This window comes from Bos taurus, chromosome Y, assembly GCF_002263795.3.
Source record: "Bos taurus isolate L1 Dominette 01449 registration number 42190680 breed Hereford chromosome Y, ARS-UCD2.0, whole genome shotgun sequence".
Taxonomy (NCBI): domain Eukaryota; kingdom Metazoa; phylum Chordata; class Mammalia; order Artiodactyla; family Bovidae; genus Bos; species Bos taurus.
Window position 1 is genome coordinate 31,203,008 of NC_082638.1, and position 18,576 is coordinate 31,221,583.

The window sequence follows — 18,576 nt, forward strand, 5'->3', positions numbered from 1 at the left end:
TAGAAAGACTTTTGTTGGCAAAGTAATATCTCTGTTTTTAAATATCCTGCCTAGGTTGGTCATAGCTTTTCTTCCAAGAAGCAAGTATCTTTTAATTTTATGCTGCAGCCACCATCTACAGTGATTTTGAAGCCAAGACAATAAAGTCTCTCAGCCTTTCCATTGTTTCCCCATCTGCGGCTGCTACTGTTGCTAAGTCACTTCAGTCGTGTCCGACTCTGTGTGACCCCATAGACGTCAGCCCACCAGGCTCCCCTGCCCCTTGGGTTCTCCAGGCAAGAACACTGGAGTAGGCTGCCATTTCCGTCTCCAATGCAGGAAAGTGAAAAGTGAAAGTGAAATCTCTCAATCATGGGGCCAGAAGCCATGATCTTCGTTTTTGAATGTTGAGTTTTAAGCTGGCTTTTGCACTCTCCTGTTTCACTTTCATCAAGAGGCTCTTTAGTCCCTCTTCACTTTCTGCTATATGGGTTTTGTCATCTATGTATCTCAGGTTATTGCTATTTCTCCCAGCAATTTTGATTCCAGCTTGTGCTTCATCCAGTCTGGCATTTCACATGATGTGCTCTTCATCTAATTTAAATAAGCAGGGTTACAATTCAGAACCAGTCCCTTGTTGCGTATCTGGTTCTAGAATCAGTCTCTATCCCTAAATCCTTTGTCTCTCTTTTCTTGTTTATCTCTTCTCCTCCCTCATTATGAGCAAATTGATTGGCCTTTCTGGTGTCCTCTGCCAGCATATAGAAATGGTTTAGTGAAAGTTACTCCATATCCTGACAATCCGTTGAGGTATTTACTGGGGAAAAATTGAACTCCTTCTCATATGTCACTGCCACCTTAGGACGAGTCTACCGAGTTTATATTCAAAGGTATGCATTCTGCCCCTGTTAAGCAAGTACTCTAAAGTAGGAATACTGTCAATGTAATACCATCGAGTACTATTGAGCTCACAGTGTGAAACATGCATGTAACGAAGCTACTGAGCTCACCCTCTGTAGTATGCATCCAGCAACTACTTGTGCCCCACTCTGTGACAATTATGCTGCAGCTCATGATCTGGCACTCATGAGTGTATGAAGCACTACTTCTGATTATGCATGCAGCAACTACTGAGGTTGAAATCAGGACTTTGCATTCTGCTTTTACTGAGAATTGAATTAGAACAGGTATACTAATTAGCTTGCACTCTGGAACATACATTACAACTCTAGAGCATAAGTATCACAACCAAGTGTGCCTGCACTCTGGACCTGGGATGCCGTAACAACTGAAAATGCAAGAAGCTTTTCACAACTACTGACCCCTGATTTCAAACCACTGCTGCTGCTGCTGCCAAGTCACTTCAGTAGTGTCCGACTCTGTGTGACCACATAGACAGCAGCCCACCAGGCTTCCGTATCCCTGGGATTCTCCAGACGAGAATACTGGAGGGGGTTGCCACTTCCTTCTCCAATGCATGTATGCATGCTAAGTCGCTTTAGTCTTGTCCGACTCCGTGCGAACCTATGGAGAGCAGCCCAGCAGGTTCCTCTGTCCATGGAATTCTCCAGGCAAGAATATTGGACTGGGTTGCGATTTCCTTCTCCGATTTCAAAGCACACATGCTACAAACAAGACTTTTGCACTCTGGAATATGCGCTTGTCAATACTGAGACCACCATCAGAGGACGCACGCTAGAACTACTTAGTTTCTAATCTGGATCACCCTTTCTGCCACTATTGAGATTATTGACAAAATTTAGAACAAGTGCCTTGCTGTCACTGAGACTGCACAGTAGAGCATACATCCCATCACTCCTGAACCCGGGTTATTGAGAATATGGCCTGCCACTACTGAGCCTGTCCCTAAAACATGCCTGTTGTAAGTACACATACACTTTTGGTATATTACACTCTGGATTCTGCATCCCTGCACTACTGAAATTGCCTTCCAGAACAAGAGTTCATTGCCTGCTGAATTTTCACTCTAAACAATAAAAATCACAATAATTAGCTTGTTGCTTTATAGGTAAGTCAGGCCACTACTCAACCTGCGCTGTAGTTCAGGTGTGCCTAAACAATTACTGAACTTGCACTCTGATGTTTGTTTACTTCTGGACACACCTGAGCCAGCGCTCTTATAGACATAGTGAGTTTGAACACTGGAGGACATGGTACACCTCTACTGAGCATGAGTTCAAGGGCAGGTATCCGGGCTCTGCAGAGAACATGCTCTAGTTTCACACATTCCACAGTAACTGAACTTGCAATTGGGAGTACAGCTCTCATGACTACAGAGTGCACACATTTTATCATGGGTTTTGCACTACTGCGGTTTACTCAGGAACATATCTCCCATCATGACTGTGTGTGCCTTCAAGAGCCAATGTTCTGACACTACAGAGACTATGCTGTAGAGTAAGAATGCCTGAGCTACACACCTGCACACTGAATCATGCATCCCGGCAGTATCAATCCTAGTACTATAGCACACCTGTCACTTCTGAGTCCTTACACTAAGCAGGCATGGCACAGCTAGTGAGCATGTGGCCTAGAGCATGTGTGTGGCCAATACTAATTTTGCACTCTGAAGCATGTGTCTTGCCACTTGTAAGCAGTTCAGCTACTGATTTTGCACCCTGTTACACTATTTAATCACTGCTGAGCCTGCCTTATAGACCATGAGTTCCACTACTACTAATCTTGCCCCATGGCCTGTGAGCTTAAAGTAGTGATCCCACACTCTGCAGCTGAAATTTGCCAATGACTTGGCTTGCCCGCTGTTGCATATTTCCCCAAACTCTTCTTCCTGTACTCTAGAGCATGTGTCCCAACTACTGAATTTGCACTCTGGAGGACCTATTCCAGGAAAGTGGAGGTTGCATTATAAAACACATATCCTACCCACGAGTGAACCGTCATTCTAGATCAACTGTGTCACCACTAGTGACTTTGAATTCTGAAGCATTAAAGTCACTTCCCTGAAGTATTGCTCTAGAAGGTGTGTGCAACCATCACTCCAGTGGCCTTTTATACCAGCCATTATGCTGCTAGCCATCCAGCACTCTAGACTGTATAAGTTGTGAATAGTGTACCTGTGTTCCACAGCTACATCTATGGATGATCTTCCACAACTAGAGACTTGGTGTATACTTCATATTTCCTGCCTCAATTGATCATGTGTCACAACACACATATGCCACAACCCATGTGCTTGCACTGTTGAGGACTTATCTTCCCACTACTGAGCTTGTGTGGCAGAACAGGCATATCACATTTTCTCAGTTTGATCTCTGGATATGCATCCAAAAATAAAAACCCAGCGTTCAAGAGAATATGTCCCTCACTTACTGAGTGTGCACTCTTAAGCAAGTGTACTGCAACTCCTGAGACAACACTCTGAAGCACATGTAATGCAGGCATGCTTCATCTGCTGAACTTAGCTCTTCAGCATGCATCTCAACATTGAAGCACACTTTAGACACACACCTGGTAATACAGAACCATGATCTAGAGCAAGTATGGTTCGAATACTGAATCTTTGCTTTAGAGAACTTGTTCTTTGTCTCCTGAGATTGTACTTTTGAGGATTCTCCCCACCAGTACTAAGACTGTATTCTAGAGCGGACATGACACAAATAGTAGGATGGCAGTTTGCAGCCTGCATACATCACTACTGTGTCTGAGCTCTAGCATAGAAGTACTGAAACTACTTAGCTTGCAATCTGGAGCATACATTCTGCCACTAGTGTGCTTGCATTTTAGAACAGGCTGTCTGAAGCTATCCCATTGGCAGTGGCAACATGCTTCCAGCCACTACTGAATGAATACTAGAGCACAGTTCCTACCATTACTGAGCATGTACTCTACCACAAGATGACTAAAACGTCTCAGTTGCATTGTGGAGCATACCTCTTTCCACAACTGAACTTGCATTCTACAGCAAATGTTACACAACGACTGATCTTGTGCTCTAGAATTGGCACACCATAAATAATTTTCGTAATATTTGAACCATGTGTCTGGCCAATAGTAAATCAATGCTTTAGATCAGCTGTGCTAAAATCACTGAGCTTGCCCTCAGGTGTATGTCTGAACTCACATTTTATAGCACACCTACTGCCACTGTGGATTCTGTGCTCTAAAACTATCTTGAGATGAGATAACAAGATGGTGGAGCTGTAGGTAGATGTGGAATACATCTCTCTGTGGATACATCAGGCATACACCTTCAGACACAGACAAGTAATCAAAACATCAGCTGAAAGCAGACAGGAGTGCCTGACCAGTGGAAAAGAATATATAGAATCACGCAAAACTCAGTAGGATGAAAGAACTGGGGGGAAAATCATGAGTCTTATTAGGACTGAATCAGCCCTGAGTGGGTGAAGGAGGGTTCTAATCCCATATTGGGGGGCTTGTCTGAATCATAGAATAAACATTTAAAGCTGAGAGTGAAACAACTGATCTGTGGATAACTAGATGTAATGAGAATCAGTGAGTCCTTGCTACAGCTGTACATACCCCAGCCAAGGATATGTGTCCCCTGAAAGGCACAGTGGCTGGGAGCTGGAATTGAGGGATTCTAGAGCGATTCCTGGGCGAAGGCTGCTGTTTACTGTGGCGAGATGGAGAGAGGGGCTGTGAGGGAGGAAACTGTGCTAGGATATGCCTGTGGAGGAAAGCCAGGCAGCCAAGGAAGCAAGGCAATATCACTGAGTCACATGTATGGGGGTGGAGCAATCACCATAGCCTCTCTCTCTCCACATGATAGCATCAGCAGTTACTACAATAGTGAGGCTGACCCATCAAATGCTGAACACACTGAAATATAGAGCAGGACACCACCCAGGTGCTCCTTTAAGTGCCTGATGCACAAAACTAGAGTCGAACCCTACTCACGATGCTTCTTTAAGTGCCTGATGCACTGATCTACAGAGTAGGACCCCAGCCAGGGAGGTATCTCTATGTGCTGACACATTGAACAACAGGGAAGGATTCCAGGCAACGAAGCCTTCTAAGTGCCTCAATGGGTGGAACTAGGGAGAAAGACTGGCAAAAGAGGCCTTCTGATCGCCAGCTACAAGAAGCTCAAAAAAAGACTCTGATAGGGTCATAACTCCTGTGGTCTAGTCAGTTCTGTGTCCCTGAACCCTGTACACTTGGCACCACCAGGGTCCCTGAAAGCCAAGCACCTGCTCCACTTTCACAATTAACTCTCACTGGAGAAAAGCTGCCACAGGTGAAAACAAAACAAAACAAACAAAAAAAATCTTGCAACATTTTGCACTAGTTTGCTTCAGTCCTGTCTAACACTTTGTGGGACACATTTCACCACTACAGAGAACAAGCTCTAAAATACATATACTGGAACAACTGACCTTTTCCAGTCTTGTTGCCACTGCTGAATTTTCCAAATTTGCTGGCACATTGGATTCAGCACTTTCACAGAACTATCTTTTAGGATTTGAAATCGCTCAACTGGGGTTCCATATCTCCACTAGCTTTGTTTGTATTGATGCTTCCTAAGGCTGACTTGACTTCATGTTTCAGGATGTCTGGCTCTAGGTGAGTGATCACATCATCATGATTATCTGGATCATGAAGATTTTTTCTGTATAGTTCTTCAATCTTTTCTGTATAGATTCTCGCTACCTCTTCTTAATATCTTCTGCTTCTTTTAGGTCCATACAATTTCTGTCCTTTATTGTGTCCATCTTGGCATGAAATATTCCCTTGGTATCTCTAATTTCCTTGAAGAAATTGCTAGTCTTTCTCAACTATTTTTTTCCTCTATTTCTTTGCATTGATCACTGAGGAAGGCTTTTTTATCTCTCCTTGCTATTCTGTGGTAATCTGCAGTCATATGGGTATATCTTCCCTTTTCTCCTTTGCCTTTTGCTTCTCTTCTTTACTTAACTGTTTGTAAGGCCTCCTCAGACAACCATTTCGCCTTTTGGCATTACTTTTCTTGGGGATGTTCTTGGTCACTGCCTCCTGTACAATTTCATGAATCTCCATCTGTAGTTCTTCAGGCACTCTATCAAATCTATTCCCTTAAATCTTTTGTCACGTCCACTGTATAATCATAAGGGATCTGATTTAGGTCATACCTGAATCATAAGTAGAGAGTGAAAAAGTTGGCTTAAAGCTCAACATTCAGGAAAAAAAAAAAAAAGATCATGGCCTCCAGTCCCATCACTTCATGGGAAATAGATGGGGAAACAATGGAAACAGTGTCAGACTTTATTTGGGGGGGGGGGGGGGCTCCAAAATCACTGCAGAGGGTGATTGCAGCCATGAAATTAAAAGATGCTTACTCCTTGGAAGGAAAGTTATGACCAAACTTGATAGCATATTCAAAAGCAGAGATATTACTTTGCCAACAAAGGTCCATCTAGTCAAGGCTATGCTTTTTCCAGTAGTCATGTATGGATGTGAGACTTGGACTGTGAAGAAGGCTGAGCACCAAAGAATGGATGCTTTTGAACTCTGGTGTTGGAGAAGACTCTTGAAAATCCCTTGGACTACAAGGAGATCCAACCAATCCATTCTGAGTGAGATCAGCCCTGGGATTTCTTTCGAGGGAATGATGCTGAAGCTGAAACTCCAGTACTTTGGCCACCTCATGTGAAGAGCTGACTCATTGGAAAAGACTCTGATGCTGGGAGGGATTGGGGGCAGGAGGAGAAGGGGACGACAGATGATGAGATGGCTGAATGGCATCACTGACTCGATAGACATAAGTCTGAGTGAACTCCGGGAGTTTGTGATGGACAGGAAGGCCTGGCATACTGCGATTCTTGGGGTCACAAAGAGTCGGACACAACTAAGCGACTGAACTGAACTGAATCATCTAGTGGTCTTCTCTACTTTCTTCAATTGAAGTCTAAGTCTATAACATTAGTCACACAAATACTGAGCTTCCACTCTGAACCTGCCTTCTTACAAGTATTTCCCAACATTTTAGAGCACTTTTGCTGCACCTATTTATCTTCACTCTGAAACACATATACCGTCACTCCTGAAACGACGCTCAAGTGCATGCATTTAACTCCTACTGAACCTCTGTTCCAGAGTAGGCATGCCGATCTACTAAGCTTGCATTCTGCCACATGCATCTTCCACTACTTAGACTATGATACTGAGGTCATGCTGCAAAAACATAGTTGCAATCTCAAGCTTATCTTCTTTGACTTTCAGCCTCTATACCAGCACACATGGTCTGCCCCTCCTAAGTCCACTTTCTTTCTTTCTTTATTGTTTTGTTTTTTGGTTTATGCAACTTTAATGAAGAAAAATAAATCAATTACTAGCAGAGCTATTAGTTGGTCACTCATCCATTGACAACTTGCATCATTTATTCAGTGCTATATTAAACAGTGTATTGGAAGATAGATTAACTAATAGCTCCAAGCCTCCTAACAATTTAAAGGAAAATTGCAAAATGTTTTGAGACCCTATTTTGGAATACAAAGGGTGTTTGACTTCCAATTTCCATTCTCTGTAGAACAAGAACAGGTCATTCCTTTATTGACATGCATAAAATACATCACATTTTCTGTTCTGCTGATGCTATAAATTCAATACCAATTCTCCAGCCATATCAGTTATGAGCATAAAGTATATCATGTAACCTCAAATCTCTAACAGTGGAAGGCTTAAACAAGAATGGATGCTGTTAGAATAATGCTGCTTCCTTTGATGTGACAACTCAGCATCCATCTCCCTCCCTCTCAGATGATTCTTGAGCATGTTAGAGCAGTGAGGAATGGTTTTAGTCTCATAAGCAAGTTAGAGTGAAGACATTGGCCACATAATACACATGCTCCATTTTTTTTTTTTAATTCTGAATCTTGTGCAACTATTCTCTTGTAACTACTTTACAGTTTCTAAAAGCAGTTATTGTCCAAAGCTGGAAGAACTTAAGTCTTCTCAGATGAGCATGTGAATGAATGGAGGGAGGTAAACAAAAAATAAAATTAAAAAAGATGAGGTCTGATAGGGGAGCAGCCAGATAAGAAAAAAAAAAAAAAAAACAGTAATTTAAAGTTTATTCCAGCTATAATGCAGGTTAGTCTGACTTTAAGCATCACATGGCATACTTCTGAGTCCATTCCCGAGATACTCTGTTGTACTTATCTCTGTCTGTTTTATACATCCGTGCAATCTCTGGCACTAGGGGGTCATCTGGGTTTGGATCACATAGCAGTGAACAAGTGGATAAAAGAACTTTAGAAATAATTAAAGCAGGAGACCACTGTGATCTTAGAATATCGAGACAAATGCTGCCATTACTGTTAATATTTGGATGATAAATTCTTGTTGTAAATGCAACCTTAGGTAGTTTGAAGGGGTAGTCTGTAGGAAAATGAATTGTCAAAAAGAATACACCGCCTTGATAAGGGCTGTCATTAGGTCCCATAATTGTGGCTTGCCAATGAAACATATCATCCCCAACTGGACCTGCAGAACATTGTGCTGGAGGGTCACGGGCCAAATCACTAAGTTCCTTATTAATCCATTTCAGCGCCAGAGTCTGTGCTTTTCATCTGGCTCCTCATTATCTCGGTGTGTGCTTGAAGGTCCCGCCAAACTCTTGATTATCCCGGTGGCTGGGAAGGATTGACTCTTCGTCTCACACCAGCTCTGCCATACACAGGCGCCTTCTTATTAAACAGATCGGAGGTTGGACTTGGAGGGCGGGGGCCGGAGGCGGGTCATGGGCTGGGGGGAAGGGCCCTAAGTCCACTTTCTTTTTTTTTTTTTAATTTTATTTTATTTTTAAATTTTACATAAGTGTATTAGTTTTGCCAAATATCAAAATGAATCCACTACAGGTATACATGTATTCCCCATCCTGAACCCTCCTCCCTCCTCCCTCCCCATACCATCCCTCTGGGTCGTCCCAGTGCACTAGCCACAAGCATCCAGTATCGTGCATCGAACCTGGACTGGCATCTCATTTCTTACAGGATATTTTACATGTTTCAATGCCATTCTCCCAAATCTTCCCACCCTCTCCCTCTCCCACAAAGTCCATAAGACTGTTCTATACATCAGTGTCTCTTTTGCTGTCTCGTACACAGGGTTATTGTTATCATCTTTCTAAATTCCATATATATGCATTAGTATACTGTATTGGTGTTTTTCCTTCTGGCTTACTTCACTCTGTATAATAGGCTTCAGTTTCATCCACCTCATTAGAACTGACTGAAATTTATTCTTTCTAATGGCTGAGTAATACTCCATTGTGTATATGTACCACAGCTTTCTTATCCATTCATCTGCTGATGGACACCTAGGTTGCTTCCATGTCCTGGCTATTATAAACAGTGCTGCCCCAATGTTCATCACAGCACTTTCTTGAGTAGGTATAAAACAACTGTTGAGGTTGTATTCTGGATCATGTCCATGCTATTTCTAAATGCATTTTTTTTTAATTTCTTCTAATTTCTTTTTACAAAAATGATTTATTTATTGGAATAGAATTACTATGTATTACTGTGATGGTTTTTGACATATAGATCAACATGAACCAGCCACATGAAAATATGTATCTCCCTATCCTGAACACAACTCAAACCTTCCTTATTACCCCATGATTCTGGGTTCTTCCACAGCACAAGAGTTGGGTGCATCTTTCATATGCTGAACTTGCACTGATCATCTCTTTTATATATGGTAATATACCTGTTCCAATGCTATGTTCTCAAATCATCCCAGTCTAAGAGTCTGTTATTTATATGTGGATCTTCTTTACTAGCCTCCACGTGGGTAGGGTTATTGTTACTGTCTTCCTAAATCCATTTATATGCATTAATGTGCAATATTTGCCTCTCTCTAACTTTTTTCACTCTGAACAATAGGCTGTAGGTTGAACTGCCTCATTAAAAGTGACACAAATATATGCCTTTCTGTAGCTGAGTAATATTTCGTTTGTATATATACCACAACTTCCTTATATATTCATCTGCTGATGTGCATCTAGATTACTTCCATGTCATAGCTATTGTAAAGGCAATTTCAATAAACATTGGGGTACATGTGTTATGTTCCATCCTAATTCCCTCTGGGTATATGCAAAGAAGTGGGGTTTCTGGGTCATATGACAGGTCTAGTCCAAGTTTCTCAAGGAATCTCCAAACTGTTCTGAATACAGGTTGTACCAGTTTGTGTTACGGGCAACAGTGTATTAGGGTAAACTTTTCTCCACAGCCTTTCCAGGATTTCTTGCTTGTAGAATTTCTGGTGATGGCCACTCTGAACAGTGTGAGATGACTGCTCATTACAATTTTAATTTTCATTTATCTAATGATGAATGATGTTAAGCATATTTCATGTGTTTATTAGACATCCATATGTCTTCTTTAAAGAAATGTCTATTTAGAGCTATTGGCCCCTTTTAATGATACTGTGAAAGTGCTGCACTCAATATGGCAGCATATTTGGAAAACTCAGCAGTGGCCAAAGGACTCGAAAAGGTCAGTTTTCATTCCAATCCCAAAGAAAGGCAATGCCAAAGAATTCTCACATCACCATGCAATTGCACTCATCTCACATGCTAGTAAAGAAATGCTCAAAATTCTCCAAGCCAGGCTTCAGCAATATGTGAATTGTGAACTTCCAGATGTTCAAGCTGGTTTTACAAAAGGCAGAGGAACCAGAGATCAAGTTGCCAACATCTGCTGGATCATTGAAAAAGCAAGAGAGTTCCAGAAATTCATCTGTTTCTGCTTTATTGTCTATGTGGAAGCCTTTGAGTGTGTGGATCACAATAAACTGTGGAAAATTCTGAAAGAGATGGGAATACCAGACCACCTGACCTGACTCTTGAGAAACCTATATGCAGGTCAGGAAGCAACAGTTAGAACTGTACATGGAACACGTACTGGTTCCAAATAGGAAAACGAGTATGTCTAGGCTGTATATTGTCACCCTGCTTGTTTAACTTATATGCAGAGTACATCATGAGAAACACAGGGCTGGAGGAAGCACAAGGTGGAATCAAGATTGCCAAGAGAAATATCAATAACCTCAGATATGCAGATGATACCATCCTTCTGGCAGAAAGTGAAGAGGAACTAAAATGACTCTTGATCAAAATGAAAGAGGAGAGTGAAAAAGTTGGCTTCAAGCTCAACATTCAGAAAATGAAAATCATGGCAACTGGTCCCATCATGTCATGGGAAATAGATGGGGAAACAGTGTCAAACTTTATTTTTTTGGGCTCCAAAATCACTGCAGTTGGTGTCTGCAGCCATGAAATTAAAAGACACTCCTTGGAAGGAACGTTGTGACCCACCTTGATAGCATATTCAAAAGCAGAGACATTACTTTGCCAACAATGGTCCATCTAGTCAGGGCTATGGTTTTTCCTGTAGTCATGTATGGATGTGAGAGTAGGACTGTGAAGAAAGCTGAGCATGGAAGAATTGATGCTTTTGAACTGTAGTGCTGGAAAAGACTCTTGATGTAAGAGATCCATCCAGTCCATCCTACAGGAGTTTAGTCCTGGGTGTTCCTTGGAAGGAATGATGCTAAAGCTGAAACTCCAGTACTTTGGCCACCTCCTGTGATGATTTGACTCACTGGTAAAGACTCTGATGCTGGGAGGGATTGAGGTCAGGAGGAGAAGAGGACGAGAGAGGATGAGATGGTGGTTGGCATCACCGAGTCGATGGATGTGAGTTTGTTGAACTCCAGGAGTTGGAGATGGATAGGGAGGCCTGTCGTGCTGCAATTCATGGGGTCGCAAAGAGTCGGACATGACTGAACAACTGAACTGAACTGAACTGAAACAACTGACAAAGAATTAATGTCAAAAATATACAAGCAACTCCTGAAGCTCAATTCCAGGAAAATAAACGACTCAATGAAAAAATTGGCCAAAGAACTAAACAGACATTTCTTCAAAGAAGACATACAGATAGCTAACAAACACATGAAAAGATGCTCAACATCACTCATTATCAGAGAAATGAAAATCCAAACCACAATGAGGTACCTTTTCATGCCAGTCAAATTGGTTGTGCTCCAAAAGTCTACAAGCAATAAATGCTGGATAAGGTGTGGAGAAAAAGGAACCCTCTTACACTGTTGGTGGGAATGCAAACTAGTACAGCCACTATGGAGAACACTGTTTAGATTCTTTAAAAAAAAAAAAAAAAAAACAACCTTCAAATAGAACTGCCATAAGACACAACAATCCCACTGCTGTGCATACACACCAAGGAAACCAGAATTGAAAGAGACATGTGTACCCTGATGTTCATCACAGCACTGTTTCTAATAGCCAGGACATGGAAGCAACCTAGATGTCCATTAGTGGATGAATGGATAAGAAAGCTGTGGGATATATACATAATGGAGTATTACTCAGCCATTAAAAGGAATGCATTTCAGTCAGTTCTAATGGGGTGGATGAAACTGGAGCCTATTATACAGAATGAAGTTAGCCAGAAAGAAAAACACCAATAGAATAAACTAACACATATATGTGGAATTTAGAAAGATGATAACGATAACCGTGTACGCGAGAATGCAAAAAAGACACAGATGTATAAAACAGTCTTTTGAGCTCTGGGAGACGGCTAGGGTGGTATGATTTGGGAGAATGGCACTGACACATGTATAATAACATAGGTCACCAAACTGGCAGTCCAGGTTCAATGCATGATACAGGATGCTTGGGGCTGGTGCACTGGGATAACCAGGAGGGATGATATGAGGAGGGAGGTGGCACACATGTATACCTGTGGCAGATTCATATTTATGTATGGCAAAACCAGTACAATATTGTAAAGCAATTAGACTCCAATTAAAATACATATATTTATATTGAAAATAAATAAAATAAAATTGTGTCCAATGTGAGGAGAGCAACAGCGTTCTTTGAACAATATATCTAAGTAAATGAGAGTTGTGATTTTATGCGTTCAAGGTGTCCCCATAAGTATGAGCCCTACGTCTTATTACAGAAAGAATTGTGGAAGATGAGCGAGATTAAAGGAGAGCTTTTCAGCAACAGGATCTGAATTGTTCAGCCAGAAAATTATTAAGTAATGTAAGGCTTCCCAAACAGTTTATTTAAGATCTTGGGAGCAAGCAATGAGTTTGGCCACCTAAATAGTGTTGTATAAAATTATATTTTGACATATATACACCTGTGTGTATGAGTGTGTGTATAAAAAAGGTGCAATGGCTTTTAACTCCTGTTAGATTTAATAGAAATGGAAAAAAATTAAAACCCAAATGAAGAATGATTAAAAAGTCGACTCGGTTGTTGAATATATGTAAGCGGAAATACTTCAAAATATGTTTTCTTGGCTGAATGTAAAATATGAGGACTCTTTTATATCACTCACCTCTCTGCTTTTAATAAAGATCTACCAATTTTCAAATTTTTTGTCCAGTTTTGACAAAAATAGACAGATATAGACTTATATATACATATATATCATATATAAAATATAGAAGTATATTTTCATAAGAGAAAATATTGATGCCAAGCTTAGATTTCAGAATTATTTCCAACTCCAGGCTCCATCTCAACAGGAAATAGCCAAAGTTGTTGCTGATTGAAACACTCCAAGAGCTGGAAAACCTGAAAAAGACATCGAACCTGCAACTGAGATTTTCTGTCACATTTATGATTGAGTTCTAAGTCCAACACTTTATTTCCTTTCATGTTCTAAGCAGTCCCTTCTTAAGACTGAAAAGTATGAAAACCGAGAGAAAGAGGTAGGAGATTGTAGACCTCCTGGTGTTCAATTTCACACCAGTCAGAATGGGTGCGATCCAAAAGTCCACAAGCAATCAATGTTGGAGAGGATGTGGAGAAAAGGGAACCCTCTTACACTGTTGCTGGGAATGCAAAGTAGTACAGCCACAATGGAGAACAGTGTGGAGATTCCTTAAAAAACTGGAAATAGAACTGCCTTATAATCCAGCAGTCCCACTGCTGGGCATACACACTGAGAAAACCAGAATTGAAAGAGACACGTGTACCCCAATGTTCATCGCAGCACTGTTTCTAGTAGCCAGGACATGGAAGCAACCTAGATGTCCATCAGCAGATGAATGAATGAGAAAGCTGTGGTGCATATATACAATGGAGTGTTACTCAGCCATTAAAAAGAATAAATTTCAATCAGTTCTAATGAGGTGGATGAAACTGGAACCTATTATACAGAGTGAAGTAAGCCAGAAAGAAAAACACCAATACAGTATACTAACACATATATATGGAATTTAAAAGATGGTAACAATAACTCTGTATATGAGACAGCAAAAGAGACACTGATGTATAGAACAGTCTTTTGGACTCTTGGGAGAGGTAGAGGGTGAGATGATTTGGTAGAATGACATTGAAGCATGTATAATATCATGTATGAACGAGTCACCAGTTCAGGTTCGATGCACGATACTGGATGTTTGGGGCTGGTGTGCTGGGACGACCCAGAGGGATGGTATGGGGAGGGAGGAGGGAGGAGGTTTCAGGATGGGGAACACATGTATACCTGTGGCGGATTCATGTTGATGTATGGCAAAACCAGGACAATATTGTAAAGTTAAAAAATCAAATAAAAAATAATAAAATAAAATACACACAAAACAATTAAAAAAAGTAATTTTAAACAGTGAGGCTAGAAAAGACAGAATCTAAGGATAATAATCAAGTGATAGAGAATAATAATGATTTAGCCATTAGTCAAATTCAAGGGTCTTTAGTTCCTCCTCAAGGGCCATCAATAACATCCTGAGCATTATCCTATGAACAGTTTTAGAGATGCCAAAGCCCCAGCCAGCCTGAAAGTTAAGTACAGAGACCACAGAGTAGTTGAAACCAGACAGTTAAAAGATTTTATTGCAGAGGCCAGTAGACCAATTTTGCTTGGGTAACAGTACTGAATATGAAAAATGTGTGTATAGAAGGGTGATAAATCACTTGTATTTCAGAAACCAAGTAGATTTATTGATGTGATTTTTCTGTGTAAAAATTCTTTAGGAATGAGATTTTGCATGCTTCATGGTTTTGGTTACTATTTCTGTAAGCAGGCTGTATTTTTAAGTTGATGCTGAAGTAAACCCTAGCTGAACATCACCTTTCAATGGCTAGGAGACCAGTGATTTTGTGATGTCACAGCTACCCTTTGATTGCTAGGAGACAAGTGATTTTGTGATGTCACAGCCTTTTGACTTTGAGGACCTCTGCGATGGTCTAGAGAGTTTCTCTCTGTTGGCCAGCCAAGCAATTTTTGAAGTAGTGGTCAGTAAAATCAGACAAATGAGAAAAGGATCTGAAGAAAGATTTCTCTGAGATGGCACATATACCTTCAGAAATTCAAGATGGGCCTCCTAAGGATGAATCAACTGATTCAGAAACCTCCATTAGATCTTTGTATGATTATACACTTACTAGGGACTCAGTTTTGAGATCTATGATTGAAGAATATGCTTTTCAGGCTTTGTCTGAGGATCTTGTGATAAAAAGGCCATGCTACAAATATTCTGTATCTGAAACAGATGAGGTGACTAATTTTCTTTCACTCACCTTTCCACAAAAACTTTGGAATATAGTTGAAAGTGATCAGTTTGAATCTATTTGGTGGGATGAGAGAGGCACATGTATAGTGATCGACGAAGAACTCTTTAAGAAAGAAGTCTTGGAAAGAAAGGCACCTTTCAGAATATTTGAAACCAAGAGTATGAAGAGTTTAATTCGACAGCTTAACCTTTATGGATTTAGTAAAAAGCGACAAACTTTTCAAAGATCTGCTTCACTACCTGTCTTTCTGGAAGAAGAAAACAACATCTCTCTTTTGAGTAAGGTATTCCAACATTTTCACTTATTGGCAATATGTAAGATGAAATCATGTGACCTAGAAAGCACATTTACATATGTAGCTAAAACCGAATTTAAACTTGAGCTAACAAATCGTTAAAAAGTTTTATTTTTTGAAGTTGAGAACAGCTGGATATGTTAAAATATTGGATGTTTGACAAACTTTCCTAGCACTGTGAAACCAGATATAAGTCCTGAAGCAACTTAAAGTGGTATTTACTGTATATATAAAATATATTTTTCATTGAGGATCATATTCTTTCTAACATGTTACCTGTTAAACTACTAATGGAGGTGTTTTATTTGATGCTATTTAGTTGGTTTCATTAAAGGAATACATTTTTATAACTTAGCTTTGCTTGTCAGTTTTACCTTGGTTTATAAAGAAACTAAATAATGTAATCCTTTGATTTTAGTTACAGACCTACTATAATCCAAATTTCGAAAGAGGTCATCCTCAACTTTTATTAAGAGTGCAAAGAAGAGTTGGGATTAATAATGTGTCTCAAATATCTTCATTAGTGCAAGATAACAAGAAGCATGTTAAAGCAAGTGTCAACGAAGATGATCGTAACTCTGAATTTATTCCAGAAATTAGTAGAGAGAGCGCATTTTCAGCCTCCACACGTTTACCTGTGCCTTTCATACAAAAGCCTCATACCATCCAGATTGTCACTAATACAAATGCCCTATCTCCATGTGACTTACCTAACCACCCATCACCAATATCGGTTAGACAAACAGAACAGATTTTGGTAAATCAACCTGCTGTTTTAAAAAAGTTGAGCATTTTTAATTGGCATTCACATAGCAGCTACACTCAAGTAAATGGCCCCATTGAGGACTTTGCTACTACAACTACATCTACTTCTCAGAACCACATTGTATCCCCATTACAGAGCACTTATTCTGGACTGATGGTGGAGCCTTCTAAATTTCCAGTCAGGCATAGCGATATGTCAGGCCATGACAATCCTTTTCCTAACCTGCAAGAGACAGGCAACTCGTGGTTCTCAGTGCCAACAAGCACTTACACACCTGCTTCCTCTCTTTCAAGTCAACTCATCAACAATCACCATTATATGGAAACCATGCTAATTAAAACTGACCTACCAAATACGTGTCAGATTATGGAGCCTAAGGAAGATTGAACGTTACTTTGGGAGATGTCAACAAATACCTACCATTCCTGTATTTGAACAATAAATTTACATGTTCATCTTCATAGTTTAATTTTCAATTTTTAAACAAAGAAGAGAAAATGAGGCTTTAGTTCATTGGTTTACTATTTTACTGCATGGTATTCCAAACTCTTCAGTTCAAGAAAGCATTCGTTATGCATCCTAGGTAAATGACACCTGATATAATATTTGTAAGCAAGAAAATGAGAAGCAAGGGAAAAGAGGTAATGGATGTAAAGTGATTTCTGAAATCATCCCTGCTGAAATGAAGGGGTGTCTAAATTAGGATGGTATGGGTGAAGAAAGAGATGCAAATAAAATTAGATAAATAAAAATACACAGTATGATCTTCAGCACATTCACATATTATATTCTATTAGTTACTGGTAGAGTCTTAAAGATTAGACAGCAGATTGTTTTCATTATAGAAATTAATTTTGTCTCTGAAAATATAGATATTGTAGTACATCCAAAATCATGATCACAATTATACCATCACTGTGATAGAAAAGATAGCATGATATAATCAGTGACTGGCCCATGGTCAGCACACATTGTGTACTTTACAAGTAGTATTCTATAGGGTCATATTTGCGCTGCTGTCCTTAAGGTACGTCTTCATTTCCTGACACCAAGATTCCACCCTATAATTTCAAATGCATGTTTAGATGTTGCTTATCTGTCCCCATAGAGACAGAATAAATTCCTGGTCATTACTGCAGCACATCAGCATGGTTACAAAGTTCTTGGAAGACATGATATCTGTTTTCCTTAGTCATTTCATTATCTTTCTCTTCTGAAGCTACAATCACAAATTATTTTCAGTCGTGCTAATCCCTCGGAGAGGGCAATGACACCACGCTCCAGTACTCTTGCCTGGAAAATCCTATGGTCAGAGGAGCCAGGTAGGCTGCAGTCCATGGGGTCGCTAGGAGTCGGACACGACTCAGCGACTTCACTTTCACTTTTCACTTTCATGCATTGGAGAAGAAAATGGCAACCCACTCCAGTGTCCTTGCCTGGAGAATCCCAGGGATGTGGGGGCCTGTTGGGCTGCCGTCTATGGGGTCGCCTAGAGTCAAACACAACTGAAGTGACTTACCTAACCTTACCTTACCTTATGCTAAGCCCCTTCTAACAACTTTGTCTCAACTATTTCTTGCGGTTGGAAGGAACTACTGTTTGCCCTCCTACGAAGGAGAGTACAGATATCTTCAGTGTGTTTTGGGTCTACCCTCTTTATGTATCTTTCACAACAGCTGAAACATAGAGCCTGAAAATGACACATTTTAAGTGCTTACTGAATTATCAATAAAGAAATGTAATAACCAATCAAATGCTCTACACATTACTCAACAACATTCTATAACCTGCACTACTATCATAATTCACCTTTCCTATTGACTGAGAAAATTTTCCAAGTTGATAAATATTTATTTTATTTACATGGATGTAAGAATTCTCAGGAGGCATGTATTCCGATGTTTGGAAGAATATTTCACGTTTTGATGTGACTTTTTGTGTGTGTGTTGTTTTGTTGTGTCAGTCAATGTCTTTGGCATAGTCAAA

At 40.2% G+C, this 18,576-nt stretch overlaps 1 protein-coding gene across 1 annotated transcript; it reads left to right on the forward strand.

Annotated features, from left to right (window-relative positions):
• Positions 1 to 15,288: 15,288 nt before the first annotated feature.
• Positions 15,289 to 17,861, forward strand: LOC132344544 (heat shock transcription factor, Y-linked-like). Its single transcript, XM_059884230.1, has 3 exons — positions 15,289 to 15,812; positions 16,243 to 16,861; positions 17,833 to 17,861. Exons 1-3 carry the CDS (start codon positions 15,303 to 15,305, stop codon positions 17,859 to 17,861), a joined length of 1,158 nt encoding a protein of 385 aa, XP_059740213.1. The 5' UTR covers positions 15,289 to 15,302.
• The last annotated feature ends 715 nt before the right edge of the window (positions 17,862 to 18,576 follow it).